Raw genomic sequence first — 19,054 nt, 5'->3', positions numbered from 1 at the left:
AGAGAAGAAGCACAAAGACACTCATCTGAGTTATCAGTGGTTCAGTATGGCATACATCATTCATATTTCTATTCAAATATTTTCAACGGTAGCAACTTGACCTCAGATGTACTGTGTTTCTCTGAACGCTGACGATATGACTGGCACTGGCCTTACGATGCAGAGATTCTGCTTCTGGAAAAATGTTTCCGGCAAAGTAGTAACTGAGACATCACTTAAAATGATTTCCATGGCATTCATTTATGCTTTCATCAATGTCATTAACACACAGTATGTTGTCATCAACTTATGTTGATTCCTTAGCTTTTTACAATAAGACCTTTCTAATTTCGGCCTGAGACAAATTACATTTCAGCAACAGTCTTCCTGGGAACGAGGCCAGTTCATTCATTCATTCAGTTATTTATTCAATCATTCACATAGATAATGGAGAAGCTGTTTACAGATCCAGCAACACCTCAGATACCATTAGTCTGATGGGTCTAAATTGGTTGAATGAATGTATTAATTTCAAATCCAACACACACAACTGATCATTTAAAATTCTCCTCACACTAGTCCATCTCAGTCAGTCAGCCTAAATTCGAAAGATGCGGGTGGATTTTAGAATACAGTCGTTACATCACTGAGTAATTAGGCTTGGTGGGTTGGGCAGGAGGGGACTTCAGTAGAATAGAATAGCCCCTTTGTTTCTATAAAACGTTCAGCACCAAACTGGGTCACAGTTCAGAACAACACGATAGCTCATCATCGCCTCACCCCATTGTTTTCCATTGAGGCTGTGTTTACACAGAAAGCCCTGTTCTGATCTTTTCCCCCCCCCGCTAATTGGTCTTTTGACTAATCAGATCAGCTCTGAAAAATATCTGATGCAGCTTTAAGCTGAATACACTTAGGAGCTACAGCATAATGGTACTGGGTTCTGCTGTCAAGTTATAGGGGTCCCCCACATTATGTCTCCGAGGCTGTGTTAACACAGGAAGACCAATTATTATATTTTTACCACTAATTGGGTCATTTGACCGATCCCAGATATTTTCACCAATCTTTTTCAGAGCTGATCTGATTGGTCCAAATACAATTTAGTGAATAAATTATCTGAATTGTGCTGACTGTGTAAATGCAGTTTTACGCCAGAACATAGGCCAGACCTGGATTCAAATGATTGGAAATCTTGAAAATAATTCTGATCGTTTGCTTTAGCCTTCCTGGTCGTGGCAGATGGGCAGGATTTTCTCATACATCTATTCTATTAATTCCAGTTCACCAGGCAAGCTCAATCGAGCCTCAATCTGCAGGGTATGGGGGAGGGAGGGGGGTTGCAGTTCAAAGGGCACTAAGGGCTAAGTGTTGAGGTTCTCATAGTGAGCATTTCTCCTTTGCTAAGATAATCCATCCACCTGACAGGTGTAGCATTTCAAGAAGCTGAATAAACAGCATAATCATTACATAGGTGCACCATGTGCTGGGGAAAATAAAAGGCCACTATAAAATGTGCAGTTTTGAGACACAACACAATGCCACAGATATCTCAATACGCATGCTGACTGCAGGAATGTCCACCAGAGCTGTACAGGCTGATCACTAAGGGAGACGTGTCGCGCTGCATGAGGCAAATGGTGGTCACATCAGATATCGACTGGGTTTTATGATCCACGTCCTTACCTTTTATTTTAAGAGATATCTGTGACCAACAGATGCATATCTGTATTCCCAGTCATGTGAATTACATAGATTAGGGCCTAATACATTTATTTTCCTTATATGAACTGCAACTCAGTAAAATCTTTGAAATTGTTGCATGTTGCATTTATATTTTTGTTCAGTATAGAAGCTTCATGTTATTTTTGTTTAGTGTAACACCTTAAATGATCATTATCAGATAATATTCACTACGTTCCACTGCAGTCAAGTTCACTCAAGTTTCTGTTTGGAAATAATCAATTCGGGAAACCAAAGATTGTACAGTATATCATACTTTACACACTGCATACACACTGTGCATACACACTGTCTTACAGCACACACACACACTGTCTTACAGCACACACACACACTGTCTTACAGCACACAACGACACATACACACTGTCTTACAGCACACACAGACACACAGACACACACACACACACACACACACACACACACACACACACACACACACACACACACACACACACACACACACACACACACACACACACACACACACACACTGTCGTACAGCATGATACACACACTGTCTTACACACTCACTCGATTCTTCTAGAGATGCTTCTAGTTTGTTCCCTTTAAGCCAGTCAAATGACTTTCAGTCAGATAACCCCCCCCCCCCCCCGCGCTCACACACACACACACAAATAAAACCGCATACCAACATGGTCTTTTTTTTTGCTCCAGAATGCAGGTGTTTCAGCCTAGAAAGTACAGAGCGTAGGTGTTGGTAATGTTCTCTAGTTGCGCCGTGATTGGCTCAGTGTTCTGTCACTCATGGGGACACTACTTCCCCGCCAAGTCTATTCGTAGAGCTCAAAAAATTCAAGCTCCTTGGGTGCTGCTATAGAGTTAAATTAGAAGTGCCCATCCAAGAAGGCTCAAGATCATTGACCACTAATAAAATTATGTTTAATCACATTACATCTACAGTAGCCTTCATTGGACTGATCATGTCAACATCATAATTTCAAATCTTAGCTAGCAGTCATCATGAATCAAGTCGACAATCTACTGGCAAATCCTTTTATAGATAAATTATAGATAAAACGTATCGTTGCTCATCGGCCATTGGACATAAACATTACAAAACAAGTTGATCTTCGCAAATTCAAAAACGAATGGTTTGGAAGGAATCAATGGCTAACTGCAAGCATTGCAAAGCAATCACTGGCTTGTTATTCAGTGGAGTGTCTGTGTGGGACAAAGTAAAATATGAAGGGTCTCTTTTCCTAGTTTAAAATGATAAACATTCAACATTGGCCGTGCTGTCAATGAAGCAAGATTTGTGCCGCGCTCAAAACAACTGTTAACTCGGAACTGTGAAATCTGACTTCAGTGAGTTCAAGACAACTGGGAACTCCGGAAAAACAAGCTCCGACGGGGAAAATACGTTTTGAACGGTCACCCAACTCGAGAACTCGGGCCTCTTTCTAGAGCTACGACACTGAAGATCACTGACATCATTATTTAACCTTGCTTTTTTTCTGAGTTCCCAGTTGTCTTGAAAACACCATAAATCCAGATAATGCCAGACTTGATGACACAATTTGCCCACGAAGAACCGCCGCGCCACCTTCCTGTCCAAGTGAGCATGGCACAACAAGGTGAGTCCAAAAATGTCTTGTATGCTGCTGCATTAATGATGTATTATGCCAGGGAGATGTGTATACTGTAGCTAAGAAAGTAATACTAAGTGTATGTTGTGTAGTAAGCTGTTAGTAGCCCATGTGCCTCACCCTAATAATTTGGTCTATTTTCTGCTCTTAATTTCAACTACTGTTCTGACTTGGTGGTGCACATGTAGCCTATAGCATGTTTTAGAGAAATGTATTCATCGAATGTTGTAAGAGCTTTCATTGTCTGCTTATATGCCCCCTTTATTTATCCTACGTTTCTGACTTGGTGTACAGGGAGAATACTGTAAGAATGGCCCATGTTCTGAATTCTGTCGCTGGACATTTCAAAAGTGCTGAACAAATAGTTATATTGACTACTGTACGACCGTCTTAGCTCGCTCATTAATGTCTTAATCAAAATGATTATGCCATAGTTTGTACATCTCAATTGTCAGAAGAAGTCAGAAGTCAGCCATCTTTTTTAAAGGCGGTAAATGAGGCTGAATGAACTGTTTTGCTGCCAGACAAGGCTCCGCTGATAACCATATGTAGAGGTGGTAAGGTGTTGAGACTCTGCTGTTGGGACAGCTTTATGTAGGCCCTAACAGTTTGATGGGCACCATTTGTCACTGTTAGAGTGCAATTAATGTATTGTTTAGTGTTGTGTTGTGCTGTGCTGTGTAGTAGCTTTGCTGGCATGAATCCCACATTACACATTTGTTTGTCCCACCAAGATTTACAGGCTAAAATCACCACTGTGTGGTTACACACTTATTGAAAAGTAACCTGCCATAAAGAGTTATTTGGATGAATGACTGTCACCAAAAGGTTACTAAATGGGGTGTTTCGTGGGTGAAAGGGTTCTACCTGGAAGGGAGAAGACAAAAAAGTGTTTTACCTGGAAACTAAACAGTGTTTAACCTGGAAACTAAACAGTGTTTAACCTGGAAACTAAACAGTGTTTAACCTGGAAACTAAACAGTGTTTAACCTGGAAACTAAACAGTGTTTAACCTGGAAACTAAACAGTGTTTAACCTGGAAACTAAACAGTGTTTAACCTGGAAACTAAACAGTGTTTAACCTGGAAACTAAACAGTGTTTAACCTGGAAACTAAACAGTGTTTAACCTGGAAACTAAACCGTGTTTAACCTGGAAACTAAACCGTGTTTAACCTGGAAACTAAACAGTGTTTAACCTGGAAACTAAACAGTGTTTAACCTGGAAACTAAACAGTGTTTAACCTGGAAACTAAACAGTGTTTTACCTGGAAACTAAACAGTGTTTAACCTGGAAACTAAACAGTGTTTAACCTGGAAACTAAACAGTGTTTAACCTGGAAACTAAACAGTGTTTAACCTGGAAACTAAACCGTGTTTAACCTGGAAACTAAACAGTGTTTAACCTGGAAACTAAACAGTGTTTAACCTGGAAACTAAACAGTGTTTAACCTGGAAACTAAACAGTGTTTAACCTGGAAACTAAACAGTGTTTAACCTGGAAACTAAACAGTGTTTAAAACAAACAGTGTTTAACCTGGAAACTAAACAGTGTTTAACAGTGTTTAACCAGTGTTTAACCTGGAAACTAAACAGTGTTTAACCTGGAAACTAAACAGTGTTTAAAACTAAACAGTGTTTAACCTGGAAACTAAACTAAACAGTGTTTAACCTGGAAACTAAACAGTGTTTAAACTGGAAACTAAACAGTGTTTAACCTGGAAACTAAACAGTGTTTAACCTGGAAACTAAACAGTGTTTAACCTGGAAACTAAACAGTGTTTAACCTGGAAAAACAGTGTTTAACTGGAAACAAACAGTGTTTAACCTGGAAACTAAACAGTGTTTAACCTGGAAACTAAACAGTGTTTAACCTGGAAACTAAACAAACCTGGAAACTAAACAGTGTTTAACCTGGAAAAACAGTGTTTAACCTGGAAACTAAACAGTGTTTAACCTGGAAACTAAACAGTGTTTAACCTGGAAACTAAACAGTGTTTAAACAAACAGTGTTTAACCTGGAAACTAAACAGTGTTTAACCTGGAAACTAAACAGTGTTTAACCTGGAAACTAAACAGTGTTTAACCTGGAAACTAAAACAAACTAAACAGTGTTTAACCTGGAAACTAAACAGTGTTTAACCTGGAAACTAAACAGTGTTTAACCTGGAAACTAAACAGTGTTTAACCTGGAAACTAAACAGTGAAAAACTAAACAGTGTTTAACCTGGAAACTAAACAGTGTTTAACCTGGAAACTAAACAGTGTTTAACCTGGAAACTAAACAGTGTTTAACCTGGAAACTAAACAGTGTTTAACCTGGAAACTAAACAGTGTTTTATCTGGAAAAACTAAACAGTGTTTAACCTGGAAACTAAACAGTGTTTAACCTGGAAACTAAACAGTGTTTAAAACTAAACAGTGTTTAACCTGGAAACTAAACAGTGTTTAACCTGGAAACTAAACTGGAAACTAAACAGTGTTTAACCTGGAAACTAAACAGTGTTTAACCTGGAAACTAAACAGTGTTTAACCTAAACAGTGTTTAACCTGGAAACTAAACAGTGTTTAACCTGGAAACTAAACAGTGTTTAACCTGGAAACTAAACAGTGTTTAACCTGGAAACTAAACAGTGTTTAACCTGGAAACTAAACAGTGTTTAAAACAGTGTTTAACCTGGAAACTAAACAGTGTTTAACCTGGAAACTAAACAGTTTTAACCTGGAAACTAAACAGTGTTTAAAACTAAACTGTTTAACCTGGAAACTAAACAGTGTTTAACCTGGAAACTAAACAGTGTTTAACCTGGAAACTAAACAGTGTTTAACCTGGAAACTAAACAGTGTTTAACCTGGAAACTAAACAGTGTTTAACCTGGAAACTGGAAACAGTGTTTAACCTGTTTAACCTGAAACTAAACAGTGTTTAACCTGGAAACTAAACAGTGTTTAACCTGGAAACTAAACCGTGTTTAACCTGGAAACTAAACAGTGTTTAACCTGGAAACTAAACAGTGTTTAACCTGGAAACTGTGTTTAAAAACTAAACAGTGTTTAACCTGGAAACTAAACAGTGTTTAACCTGGAAACTAAACAGTGTTTAACCTGGAAACTAAACAGTGTTTAACCTGGAAACTAAACAGTGTTTAACCTGGAAACTAAACAGTGTTTAACCTGGAAACTAAACAGTGTTTAACCTGGAAACTAAACAGTGTTTAACCTGGAAACTAAACAGTGTTTAACCTGGAAACTAAACAGTGTTTAACCTGGAAACTAAACAGTGTTTAACCTGGAAACTAAACAGTGTTTAACCTGGAAACTAAACAGTGTTTAACCTGGAAACTAAACAGTGTTTAACCTGGAAACTAAACAGTGTTTAACCTGGAAACTAAACAACCTGTGTTTTAACCTGGAAACTAAACAGTGTTTAACCTGGAAACTAAACAGTGTTTAACCTGTGTGTTTAACCTGGAAACTAAACAGTGTTTAACCTGGAAACTAAACAGTGTTTTAACCTGGAAACTAAACAGTGTTTTAAACTCTGGAAACTAAACAGTGTTTAAAAACTAAACAGTGTTTAACCTGGAAACTAAACAGTGTTTAACCTGGAAACTAAACAGTGTTTAACCTGGAAACTAAACAGTGTTTAACCTGGAAACTAAACAGTGTTTAACCTGGAAACTAAACAGTGTTTAACCTGGAAACTAAACAGTGTTTAACCTGGAAACTAACCTGGAAACTAAACAGTGTTTAACCTGGAAACTAAACAGTGTTTAACCTGGAAACTAAACAGTGTTTAACCTGGAAACTAAACAGTGTTTAACCTGGAAACTAAACAGTGTTTAACCTGGAAACTAAACAGTGTTTAACCTGGAAACTAAACCTGGAAACTGGAACAGGAAACTAAACAGTGTTTAACCTGGAAACTAAACAGTGTTTAACCTGGAAACTAAACAGTGTTTAACCTGGAAACTAAACAGTGTTTAACCTGGAAACTAAACAGTGTTTAACCTGGAAACTAAACAGTGTTTAACCTGGAAACTAAACAGTGTTTAACCTGGAAACTAAACAGTGTTTAACCTGGAAACTAAACAGTGTTTAACCTGGAAACTAAACAGTGTTTAACCTGGAAACTAAACAGTGTTTAACCTGGAAACTAAACAGTGTTTAACCTGGAAACTAAACAGTGTTTAACCTGGAAACTAAACAGTGTTTAACCTGGAAACTAAACAGTGTTTAACCTGGAAACTAAACAGTGTTTAACCTGGAAACTAAACAGTGTTTAACCTGGAAACTAAACAGTGTTTAACCTGGAAACTAAACAGTGTTTAACCTGTGTTTAAAAACTAAACAGTGTTTAACCTGGAAACTAAACAGTGTTTAACCTGGAAACTAAACAGTGTTTAACCTGGAAACTAAACCTGTTTAACCTGGAAACTAAACAGTGATTAACCAGGAAACTAAACAGAGTTTAACCTGGAAACTAAACAGTGTTTAACCTGGAAACTAAACAGAGTTTAACCTGGAAACTAAACAGTGTTTAACCTGGAAACTAAACAGTGTTTAACCTGGAAACTAAACAGTGTTTAACCTGGAAACTAAACAGTGTTTAACCTGGAAACTAAACAGTGTTTAACCTGGAAACTAAACAGTGTTTAACCTGGAAACTAAACAGTGTTTAACCTGGAAACTAAACAGTGTTTAACTGGAAACTAAACAGTGTTTAACCTGGAAACTAAACAGTGTTTAACCTGGAAACTAAACAGTGTTTAACCTGGAAACTAAACAGTGTTTAACCTGGAAACTAAACAGTGTTTAACCTGGAAACTAAACAGTGTTTAACCTGGAAACTAAACAGTGTTTAACCTGGAAACTAAACAGTGTTTAACCTAAACTAAACAGTGTTTAACCTGGAAACTAAACAGTGTTTAACCTGGAAACTAAACAGTGTTTAACCTGGAAACTAAACAGTGTTTAACCTGGAAACTTGTTTAACCTGGAAACTAAACAGTGTTTAACCTGGAAACTAAACAGTGTTTAACCTGGAAACTAAACAGTGTTTAACCTGGAAACTAAACAGTGTTTAACCTGGAAACTAAACAGTGTTTAACCTGGAAACTAAACAGTGTTTAACCTGGAAACTAAACAGTGTTTAACCTGGAAACTAAACAGTGTTTAACCTGGAAACTAAACAACCTGGAAACTAAACAGTGTTAACCTGGAAACTAAACAAACAGTGTTTAACCTGGAAACTAAACAGTGTTTAACCTGTTTAACCTGGAAACTAAACAGTGTTTAACCTGGAAACTAAACAGTGTTTAACCTGGAAACTAAACAGTGTTTAACCTGGAAACTAAACAGTGTTTAACCTGGAAACTAAACAGTGTTTAACCTGGAAACTAAACAACCTGTGTTTAACCTGGAAACTAAACAGTGTTTAACCTGGAAACTAAACTGTTTAACCTGAAACTAAACAGTGTTTAACCTGGAAACTAAACAGTGTTTAACCTGGAAACTAAACAGTGTTTAACCTGGAAACTAAACAGTGTTTAACCTGGAAACTAAACAGTGTTTAACCTGGAAACTAAACAGTGTTTAACCTGGAAACTAAACAGTGTTTAACCTGGAAACTAAACAGTGTTTAACCTGGAAACTAAACAGTGTTTAACCTGGAAACTAAACAGTGTTTAACCTGGAAACTAAACAGTGTTTAACCTGGAAACTAAACAGTGTTTAACCTGGAAACTAAACAGTGTTTAACCTGGAAACTAAACAGTGTTTAACCTGGAAACTAAACAGTGTTTAACCTGGAAACTAAACAGTGTTTAACCTGGAAAAACAGTGTTTAACCTGGAAACTAAACAGTGTTTAACCTGGAAACTAAACAGTGTTTAACCTGTGTTTAACCTGGAAACTAAACAGTGTTTAACCTGGAAACTAAACCTGGAAACTAAACAGTGTTTAACCTGGAAACTAAACAGTGTTTAACCTGGAAACTAAACAGTGTTTAACCTGGAAAAACAGTGTTTAAAAACTAAACAGTGTTTAACCTGGAAACTAAACAGTGTTTAACCTGGAAACTAAACAGTGTTTAACCTGGAAAAACTAAACAGTGTTTAACCTAAACTAAACAGTGTTTAACCTGAAACTAAACAGTGTTTAACCTGGAAACTAAACAGTGTTTAACCTGGAAACTAAACAGTGTTTAACCTGGAAACTAAACAGTGTTTAACCTGGAAACTAAACAGTGTTTAAAACTAAACAGTGTTTAAAACTAAACAGTGTTTAACCTGGAAACTAAACAGTGTTTAACCTGGAAACTAAACAGTGTTTAACCTGGAAACTAAACAGTGTTTAACCTGGAAACTAAACAGTGTTTAACCTGGAAACTAAACAGTGTTTAACCTGGAAACTAAACAGTGTTTAACCTGGAAACTAAACAGTGTTTAACCTGGAAACTAAACAGTGTTTAACCTGGAAACTAAACAGTGTTTAACCTGTAAACAGTGTTTAACCTGGAAACTAAACAGTGTTTAACCTGGTGTTTAACCTGGAAACTAAACAGTGTTTAACCTGGAAACTAAACAGTGTTTAACCTGGAAACTAAACAGTGTTTAACCTGGAAACTAAACAGTGTTTAACCTGGAAACTAAACAGTGTTTAACCTGGAAACTAAACAGTGTTTAACCTGGAAACTAAACAGTGTTTAACCTGGAAACTAAACAGTGTTTAACCTGGAAAAACTAAACAGTGTTTAACCTGGAAACTAAACAGTGTTTAAAAACTAAACAACCTGTGTTTAACCTGGAAACTAAACAGTGTTTAACCTGGAAACTAAACAGTGTTTAACCTGGAAACTAAACAGTGTTTAACCTGGAAACTAAACAGTGTTTAACCTGGAAACTAAACAGTGTTTAACCTGGAAACTAAACAGTGTTTAACCTGGAAACTAAACCTGGAAACTAAACAGTGTTTAACCTGGAAACTAAACAAACTAAACAGTGTTTAACCTGGAAACTAAACAGTGTTTAACCTGGAAACTAAACAGTGTTTAACCTGGAAACTAAACAGTGTTTAACCTGGAAACTAAACAGTGTTTAACCTGGAAACTAAACAGTGTTTAACCTGGAAACTAAACAGTGTTTAACCTGGAAACTAAACAGTGTTTAACCTGGAAACTAAACAGTGTTTAACCTGGAAACTAAACAGTGTTTAACCTGGAAACTAAACAGTGTTTAACCTGGAAACTAAACAGTGTTTAACCTGGAAACTAAACAGTGTTTAACCTGGAAACTAAACAGTGTTTTTAACCTGGAAACTAAACAGTGTTTAACCTGGAAACTAAACAGTGTTTAACCTGGAAACTAAACAGTGTTTAACCTGGAAACTAAACAGTAAACAGTTTTAACCTGGAAACTAAACAGTGTTTAACCTGGAAACTAAACTAAACAAACAGTGTTTAACCTGGAAACTAAACAGTGTTTAACCTGGAAACTAAACAGTGTTTAACCTGGAAACTAAACAGTGTTTAAAAACTAAACAGTGTTTAACCTGGAAACTAAACCGTGTTTAACCTGGAAACTAAACAGTGTTTAACCTGGAAACTAAACAGTGTTTAACCTGGAAACTAAACAGTGTTTAACCTGGAAACTAAACAGTGTTTAACCTGGAAACTAAACAGTGTTTAACCTGGAAACCTGTTTAACCTGAAACTAAACAGTGTTTTAACCTGGAAACTAAACAGTGTTTAACCTGGAAACTAAACAGTGTTTAACCTGGAAAAACTAACCTGGAAACTAAACAGTGTTTAACCTGGAAACTAAACAGTGTTTAACCTGGAAACTAAACAGTGTTTAACCTGGAAACTAAACAGTGTTTAACCTGTTTAACCTGAAACTAAACAGTGTTTAACCTGGAAACTAAACAGTGTTTAACCTGGAAACTAAACAGTGTTTAACCTGGAAACTAAACAGTGTTTAACCTGGAAACTAAACAGTGTTTAACCTGGAAACTAAACAGTGTTTAACCTGGAAACTAAACAAACTAAACAGTGTTTAACCTGGAAACTAAACAGTGTTTAACCTGGAAACTAAAACAAACAGTGTTTAACCTGGAAACTAAACAGTGTTTAACCTGGAAACTAAACAGTGTTTAACCTGGAAACTAAACAGTGTTTAACCTGGAAACTAAACAGTGTTTAACCTGGAAACTAAACAGTGTTTAACCTGGAAACTAAACAGTGTTTAACCTGGAAACTAAACAGTGTTTAACCTGGAAACTAAACAGTGTTTAACCTGTTTAACCTGAAACTAAACAGTGTTTAACCTGGAAACTAAACAACCTGTGTTTTAACCTGGAAACTAAACAGTGTTTAACCTGGAAACTAAACAGTGTTTAACCTGGAAACTAAACAGTGTTTAACCTGGAAACTAAACAGTGTTTAACCTGGTGTTTAAACTAAACAGTGTTTAACCTGGAAACTAAACAGTGTTTAACCTGGAAACTAAACAGTGTTTAACCTGGAAACTAAACAGTGTTTAACCTGGAAACTAAACAGTGTTTAACCTGGAAACTAAACAGTGTTTAACCTGGAAACTAAACAGTGTTTAACCTGGAAACTAAACAGTGTTTAACCTGGAAACTAAACAGTGTTTAACCTGGAAACTAAACAGTGTTTAACCTGGAAACTAAACAGTGTTTAACCTGGAAACTAAAAACAGTGTTTAACCTGGAAACTAAACAGTGTTTAACCTGGAAACTAAACCGTGTTTAACCTGGAAACTAAACAGTGTTTAACCTGGAAACTAAACAGTGTTTAACCTGGAAACTAAACAGTGTTTAACCTGGAAACTAAACAGTGTTTAACCTGGAAACTAAACAGTGTTTAACCTGGAAACTAAACAGTGTTTAACCTGGAAACTGAAACTAAACCGTGTTTAACCTGGAAACTAAACAGTGTTTAACCTGGAAACTAAACAGTGTTTAACCTGGAAACTAAACAGTGTTTAACCTGGAAACTAAACAGTGTTTAACCTGGAAACTAAACAGTGTTTAACCTGGAAACTAAACAGTGTTTAACCTGGAAACTAAACAGTGTTTAACCTGGAAACTAAACAGTGTTTAACCTGGAAACTAAACCGTGTTTAACCTGGAAACTAAACTAAACAGTGTTTAACCTGGAAACTAAACAGTGTTTAACCTGTGTTTAACCTGGAAACTAAACAGTGTTTAACCTGGAAACTAAACAGTGTTTAACCTGGAAACTAAACAGTGTTTAACCTGGAAACTAAACAGTGTTTTATCTGGAAACTAAACAGTGTTTTACCTGGAAACTAAACAGTGTTTAACCTGGAAACTAAACCGTGTTTAACCTGGAAACTAAACAGTGTTTAACCTGGAAACTAAACCGTGTTTAACCTGGAAACTAAACAGTGTTTAACCTGGAAACTAAACAGTGTTTAACCTGGAAACTAAACAGTGTTTAACCTGGAAACTAAACAGTGTTTAACCTGGAAACTAAACAGTGTTTAACCTGGAAACTAAACCGTGTTTAACCTGGAAACTAAACCGTGTTTAACCTGGAAACTAAACAGTGTTTAACCTGGAAACTAAACAGTGTTTAACCTGGAAACTAAACAGTGTTTAACCTGGAAACTAAACAGTGTTTAACCTGGAAACTAAACCGTGTTTAACCTGGAAACTAAACAGTGTTTAACCTGGAAACTAAACAGTGTTTAACCTGGAAACTAAACAGTGTTTAACCTGGAAACTAAACAGTGTTTAACCTGGAAACTAAACAGTGTTTAACCTGGAAACTAAACAGTGTTTATCCTGGAAACTAAACAGTGTTTAATCTGGAAACTAAACAGTGTTTAACCTGGAAACAGTGTTTAACCTGGAAACTAAACCGTGTTTAACCTGGAAACTAAACAGTGTTTAACCTGGAAACTAAACAGTGTTTAACCTGGAAACTAAACAGTGTTTAACCTGGAAACTAAACAGTGTTTAACCTGGAAACTAAACCGCGTTTAACCTGGAAACTGAACAGTGTTTAACCTGGAAACTAAACAGTGTTTAACCTGGAAACTAAACAGTGTTTAACCTGGAAACTAAACAGTGTTTAACCTGGAAACTAAACAGTGTTTAACCTGGAAACTAAACAGTGTTTTATCTGGAAACTAAACAGTGTTTTACCTGGAAACTAAACAGTGTTTATTCTGGAAACTAAACGGTGTTTAACCTGGAAACTAAACAGTGTTTTCCTACTGCCGAGGAACCCTTTACAAACCCTTTTTGAAGAGTGTTTATGCGACAGAATAATTGTGTTTATGCGACAGACAGACAGACAGACAGACAGACAGACAGACAGACAGACAGACAGACAGACAGACAGACAGACAGACAGACAGACAGACAGACAGACAGACAGACAGACAGAACAGAACAATACAGACAGAACAGTACAGACAGAACAATACAGACAGAACAATACAGACAGAACAGTACAGACAGACAGACAGACAGACAGACAGACAGACAGACAGACAGACAGACAGACAGACAGACAAACAAACGAACAGAACAGAGTAGGATCAGTTCTGCCTTTCAGATCCTAAAGAATATGTTTATATGAATAACGGGGACCTGATCCTAGATCGGTACAGGGTTTTAATTTCCCATGAAGTGATATGAGAAGAGACAAGTACTGTACCTTCAGACTGGAGCAACTGGACCTCTGCATCCCTGAAGATGATGGGGTAGAGGAGACGTTGTCTGGGGTCCACCTCGCCTTAGATGGAACCTCCATCTTTCTAAGGAAGATAATGGTTTCTTCAGGTGAAGGAGTTTCTCTGTTGTAATCTTTCGTCATTGAGTCAACTCACACCTGTTGGAAGATGTTATTTTCCAAAGAAAGTAAATTACTGGCTACTGGCATCATCTAAAAATATGGGATTATATGGTGCCTTTATTTTCCATTTGTTTAGATGGAGGCTGGAGAAATTAAATGAGACTCACACTTCATCAGCCAAATGACATTTACACGGGGTGGACAGACTGTTAGGTCACAGAGGATGGAGGACGGAGGACAGACTGTTGGGTCACAGAGGAGAGAGGATGGAGGACAGACTGTTGGGTCACGGAGGAGAGAGGATGGAGGACAGACTGTTGGGTCACAGAGGAGAGAGGACGGAGGACAGACTGTTGGGTCACAGAGGAGAGAGGACGGAGGACAGACTGTTGGGTCACGGAGGAGAGAGGATGGAGGATGGAGGACAGACTGTTGGGTCACGGAGGAGAGAGGACGGAGGACGGAGGACAGACTGTTGGGTCACAGAGGAGAGAGGATGGAGGACGGAGGACAGACAGACTGTTGGGTCACGGAGGAGAGAGGATGGAGGACGGAGGACAGACATTTGAGTCACAGAGGATGGAGGACGGAGGACCGACTGTTGGGTCACGGAGGAGAGAGGATAGAGGACAGAGGACAGACTGTTGGGTCACAGAGGAGAGAGGATGGAGGACAGACTTTTGGGTCACGGAGGAGAGAGGATGGAGGATGGAGGACAGACTGTTGGGTCACAGAGGAGAGAGGACGGAGGACAGACTGTTGGGTCACAGAGGAGAGAGGATGGAGGATGGAGGACAGACTGTTGGGTCACAGAGGAGAGAGGACGGAGGACAGACTGTTGGGTCATGGAGGAGAGAGGATGGAGGACGGAGGACAGACTGTTGGGTCACAGAGGAGAGAGGATGGAGGACAGACTGTTGGGTCACAGAGGAGAGTGGACAGAGGACAGACTGTTGGGTCACGGAGGAGAGAGGATGGAGGACAGACTTGGGTCATGGAGGAGAGAGGATGGAGGACGGAGGACAGACTGTTGGGTCACAGAGGAGAGAGGATGGAGGACAGACTGTTGGGTCACAGAGGAGAGAGGATGGAGGACCGAGGACAGACTGTTGGGTCACAGAGGAGAGAGGATGGAGGACAGACTTTTGGGGTCACGGAGGAGAGAGGACGGAGGACGGAGGACAGACTTTTGGGTCACGGAGGAGAGAGGATGGAGGACGGAGGACAGACTGTTGGGTCACAGAGGAGAGAGGATGGAGGACAGACTTTTGCCCAAATGAGAAAAGCCTCAAGTTATAGGCCTATGTGCCTTTTCTCTCTGCCGGAAACGCCGTCTCCAGTCAAGGGTACAGTAGCACAACTTCCACCAAAATGGCGCTGCGTTTGTTTACAAGTTCGCTAACATATTACTTTAGCTTTCAAAGTTTGACCAAACCAATCTAATATCAAAGACAGTGGCAACTTGGTGGTGTACATTTTAGGGGGATTTTCTGAACAACTTATTGAACAACTGAATCATGAAGCCTACAGAAGAGATGGCGAAACATCATGTGTATAAGCCACAAGCGGTTTCTCATGGTAAACAACGCACCCTTTGTTTTCTAACTGGAGCAAACAGACAGAAAGTACAGATAGCCACATGCACCAAAAGGGCCTATAGCTGTTTACGTGTTACTTGAATTCATAACCCCTTATTATGGCTTCATCTGATTATCCAATGATTTATCATTGTTTGATAGACTAATTGTTCATTCATAACAACATTGGGCGTACAAATGATGTTACACATGATGGATTCTACGAGGGGGCTGACAGAAATCAAAAGTGACAGTTTCCTCGATAAATCAAGATGTTGGCTGAATAATAATCACATATACATGTAGCTGAATGTTTCTTTAATTTATTTAACTAGGCAAGTCAGTTAAGAACAAAATCTCATTTTCAATGACCCCCTAAGAATAGTGGATCAAATGCCTTGTTCAGGGGAAGAATGACAGATTTTTAACTTGTCAGCTCGGGGATTCAATCTAGCAACCTTTCAGTTACTAGTTCAACGCTCTAACCACTAGGCTACCTGCTGCGCAAAGTTTGGTAAATGGATTTGATAATTGGATGGATTATCTTGGCAAAAGAATTGCACAAACAGCCTAGTGAAACCAATATGTTCAAAGTTGAATAATTGGACAACTCTTGAACAGAATGGGTCAACGTAGTTTTTTACATTTTTATGTCACATTGTGTGAATAAAATGACATTTTCATCACTTGGTTTCATGAACAAATCTCAATTAAGATGTAAAACAGACCATCCGTCTCTGATCCCAGTCCAGACCACTTTAACTAACTAGCTGAATGACACGGTACACTATGACTGAATTACACAATGCACACAGAAGACAGAGAGTTCTCTCTCTCTTTCTTTCTTTCTTTCTCTCTTTCTTTCTTTCTTTCTTTCTTTCTTTCTTTCTCTCTTCCCCATCTCTCTCTCTCTCTCTCTCCCCATCTCTCTCTTTCTCTACCCATCTCTTTCTCTCTCTCTCTCTCTCTCTCTCTCTCTCTCTCTCTCTCTCTCACTGTCTCACTCTCTCTCTCTCTCACTGTCTCTCTCTCTCTCTCTCTCTCTCTCTCACTGTCTCTCTCTCTCTCTCTCACTCTCTCTCTCTCTCTATCTCTCTCTCTCTCTCTCTTTCTCAATTTCAATTCCAGCGGCTTTATTGGCATGAAAAACATATGTTTACATTACTAAAGCAAGTGCAATAAATAATAAACTAAAGTGAAATAAACAAAAAAAATGAAGAGTAATCATTACACACACAAAAGTTCCCAAAGAATAAAGACATTTCAAATGTCATATTATGTCTATATACAGTGTTGTAACGATGTACAAATGGTACAAACGAAGTACAAAAGAGAAAATAAATAAACAAATATGGGTTGTATTTACAATGGTGTTTGTTCTTCACTGGTTGTCCTTTTCTTGCGGCAACAGATCACAAATCTTGCTGCTATGATTGCACACAATGAGATTTCACCCAATAAATATGGGAGTATAACAATGTTGTTTTCTAATTATTTGCGGGTCTGTGTAATCTGAGGAAAATATGTGTCTCTAATATGGTCATACATTTCGCAGGAGGTTAGGAAGTGCAGCTCAGTTATCCACCTAATTTTGTGGGCAGTGTGCACATAGCCTGTCTTCTCTTAAGAGCCAGGTCTGCCTTCGGCGGCCTCTCTCAATAGCAAGGCTATGATCACTGAGTCTGTACATAGTCAAAGCTTTCCTTAAGTTTGGGTCAGTCACAGTGGTCAGGTATTCTGCCACTGTGTACACTCTGCAAATCGCATTCTAGTTTGCTCAGTTTTTTTGTTAATTCTTAACAATGTGTCAAGTAATTATATTTTTGTTTTCTCATTCTCTCTCTTTCTTTCATTCTCCCTCTCTCCCCCATATCTCTCTCTTTCCTCGTCTCTCTCTTTCTCTCTCTCCCCATCTCTCTCTTTCTCTCTCTCCCCATCTCTCTCTTTCTCTCTCCCTCTCTCTCTCCCCATCTCTCTCTCTCGCTCTCTCTCAGCAACCCAAGTGGCTAATTAATAGGTAATTTACTCAGTAGGTCGGCTGAAGGTAAGGTCTCTGATTATAGACAATCTGACATGTCATATCATAGCTAATAACATTATAGACTGTTTGCCTAATAACCTTTTCAAAAAAATACCAAATAGTCAGGCGTACAAGTGATCTTGAACTAATCTGTGGATGCAGCAGTACTTTTGTCCAATAATGTCCAATAGGCTACGCATTTTTCCTTATGCGCCAGTGTCCACATTTAATCATTGTAAATACTGAATATGATGTCGTTTTTTTCTTCAGATTGTTCATTGTAAGAGAAACTCTGTGTGTCAGGATAAACACACAGTATTATGGCGCTCATAAAAGGGCGAACAACAAAACAAAGTAAATTACATTTACACATGCAACTGTTGCCACAGCAATGCTGCACTTCCTACAATGTCTGTGATCTGTATTTCTCAAGCAGTGACATTTGACGAGAGCATCATTATTATTTTTTTTAAGGATCTAAAGATAATTGGTTAACAGTCCACCACGATAAAATATAATATAACCTAATATGTTATTCGTTTAAAAAAATGTTTTCATACACTGGAAATCTCAGGGACTGTGGCTTTGGGCTAAATATGTTGACATAGCCAATAAATATATTTAATTGATTCCTACCTACCCAAGTATTTTTTTCTGAACTGAAGGAGCTCAGAGGCTGCAGAGCTTTGACGTGTCGACGTTATATCCGCTCTGAAACTTCTTCGTAGCAGAACCCCTGTCTGAACGAACCCCTGCTTACAGTTTTCAGTTTTCCATATTCTTTATTGTCCAATAGCAATATCGCTTTCTTCAATTAATCAACCTCAATCAATTTCTCAGAATTTTCATTTTTTTGGTTGTGGATTTCAGTCCGGCTTTGACAAGCGACCACATACCAGGAGAATTGGAGCAATCTGAGCATTTGAAGCCTGTAGTTCAGTTCATGGAAACCGCTGAGAATTGAACCGAAACACGTGATGCGCGTCTGAGTAGAACTATAGAAAAGCACACTTAATTCATGCCATTATTTTAGCCGTTCATTAAATCTAGGCTATAGAGCATCACCGCTAACGCAGGGAAAGTGTGGTAAATCGGAATAGCCTAAACATCGAAAGAGAGAAAAAAATAGATAAGCCTCAGATGTCTTAGATGGCAGATGATGAGTGTGGAACGTGATGATGAGAGGTTGATGACGTGATGATCAGCAAATCTCTAAGTACTGTGAATCATTCATTTAGCTGCATCACGTCTCATAAACAGTTTTTTTTTGCTTCATAAC

General features: G+C 38.3%; 1 protein-coding gene across 1 annotated transcript in view; it reads right to left on the bottom strand.

The window, feature by feature from the left end:
• Window positions 1-18,668, bottom strand: part of LOC135508954 (solute carrier organic anion transporter family member 1C1-like) — a 39,036-nt gene extending 20,368 nt beyond the window's left edge. Inside the window, exons 1-2 of the mRNA XM_064929193.1 lie at window positions 18,416-18,668; window positions 14,041-14,214 (exon numbers count right to left, since the gene is read on the bottom strand). Of these exons, the coding sequence (XP_064785265.1) occupies window positions 14,041-14,199 (159 nt within the window). The 5' untranslated portion in view covers window positions 14,200-14,214; window positions 18,416-18,668. The remainder of the gene's footprint in view (window positions 1-14,040; window positions 14,215-18,415) is intronic.
• Between the last annotated feature and the right edge of the window lie 386 nt (window positions 18,669-19,054).

The sequence above is a fragment of the Oncorhynchus masou genome, chromosome 22 (assembly GCF_036934945.1).
Source record: "Oncorhynchus masou masou isolate Uvic2021 chromosome 22, UVic_Omas_1.1, whole genome shotgun sequence".
NCBI classification, from domain to species: Eukaryota; Metazoa; Chordata; class Actinopteri; order Salmoniformes; family Salmonidae; genus Oncorhynchus; species Oncorhynchus masou.
This window is presented reverse-complemented; position numbering and strand designations above follow the sequence as displayed.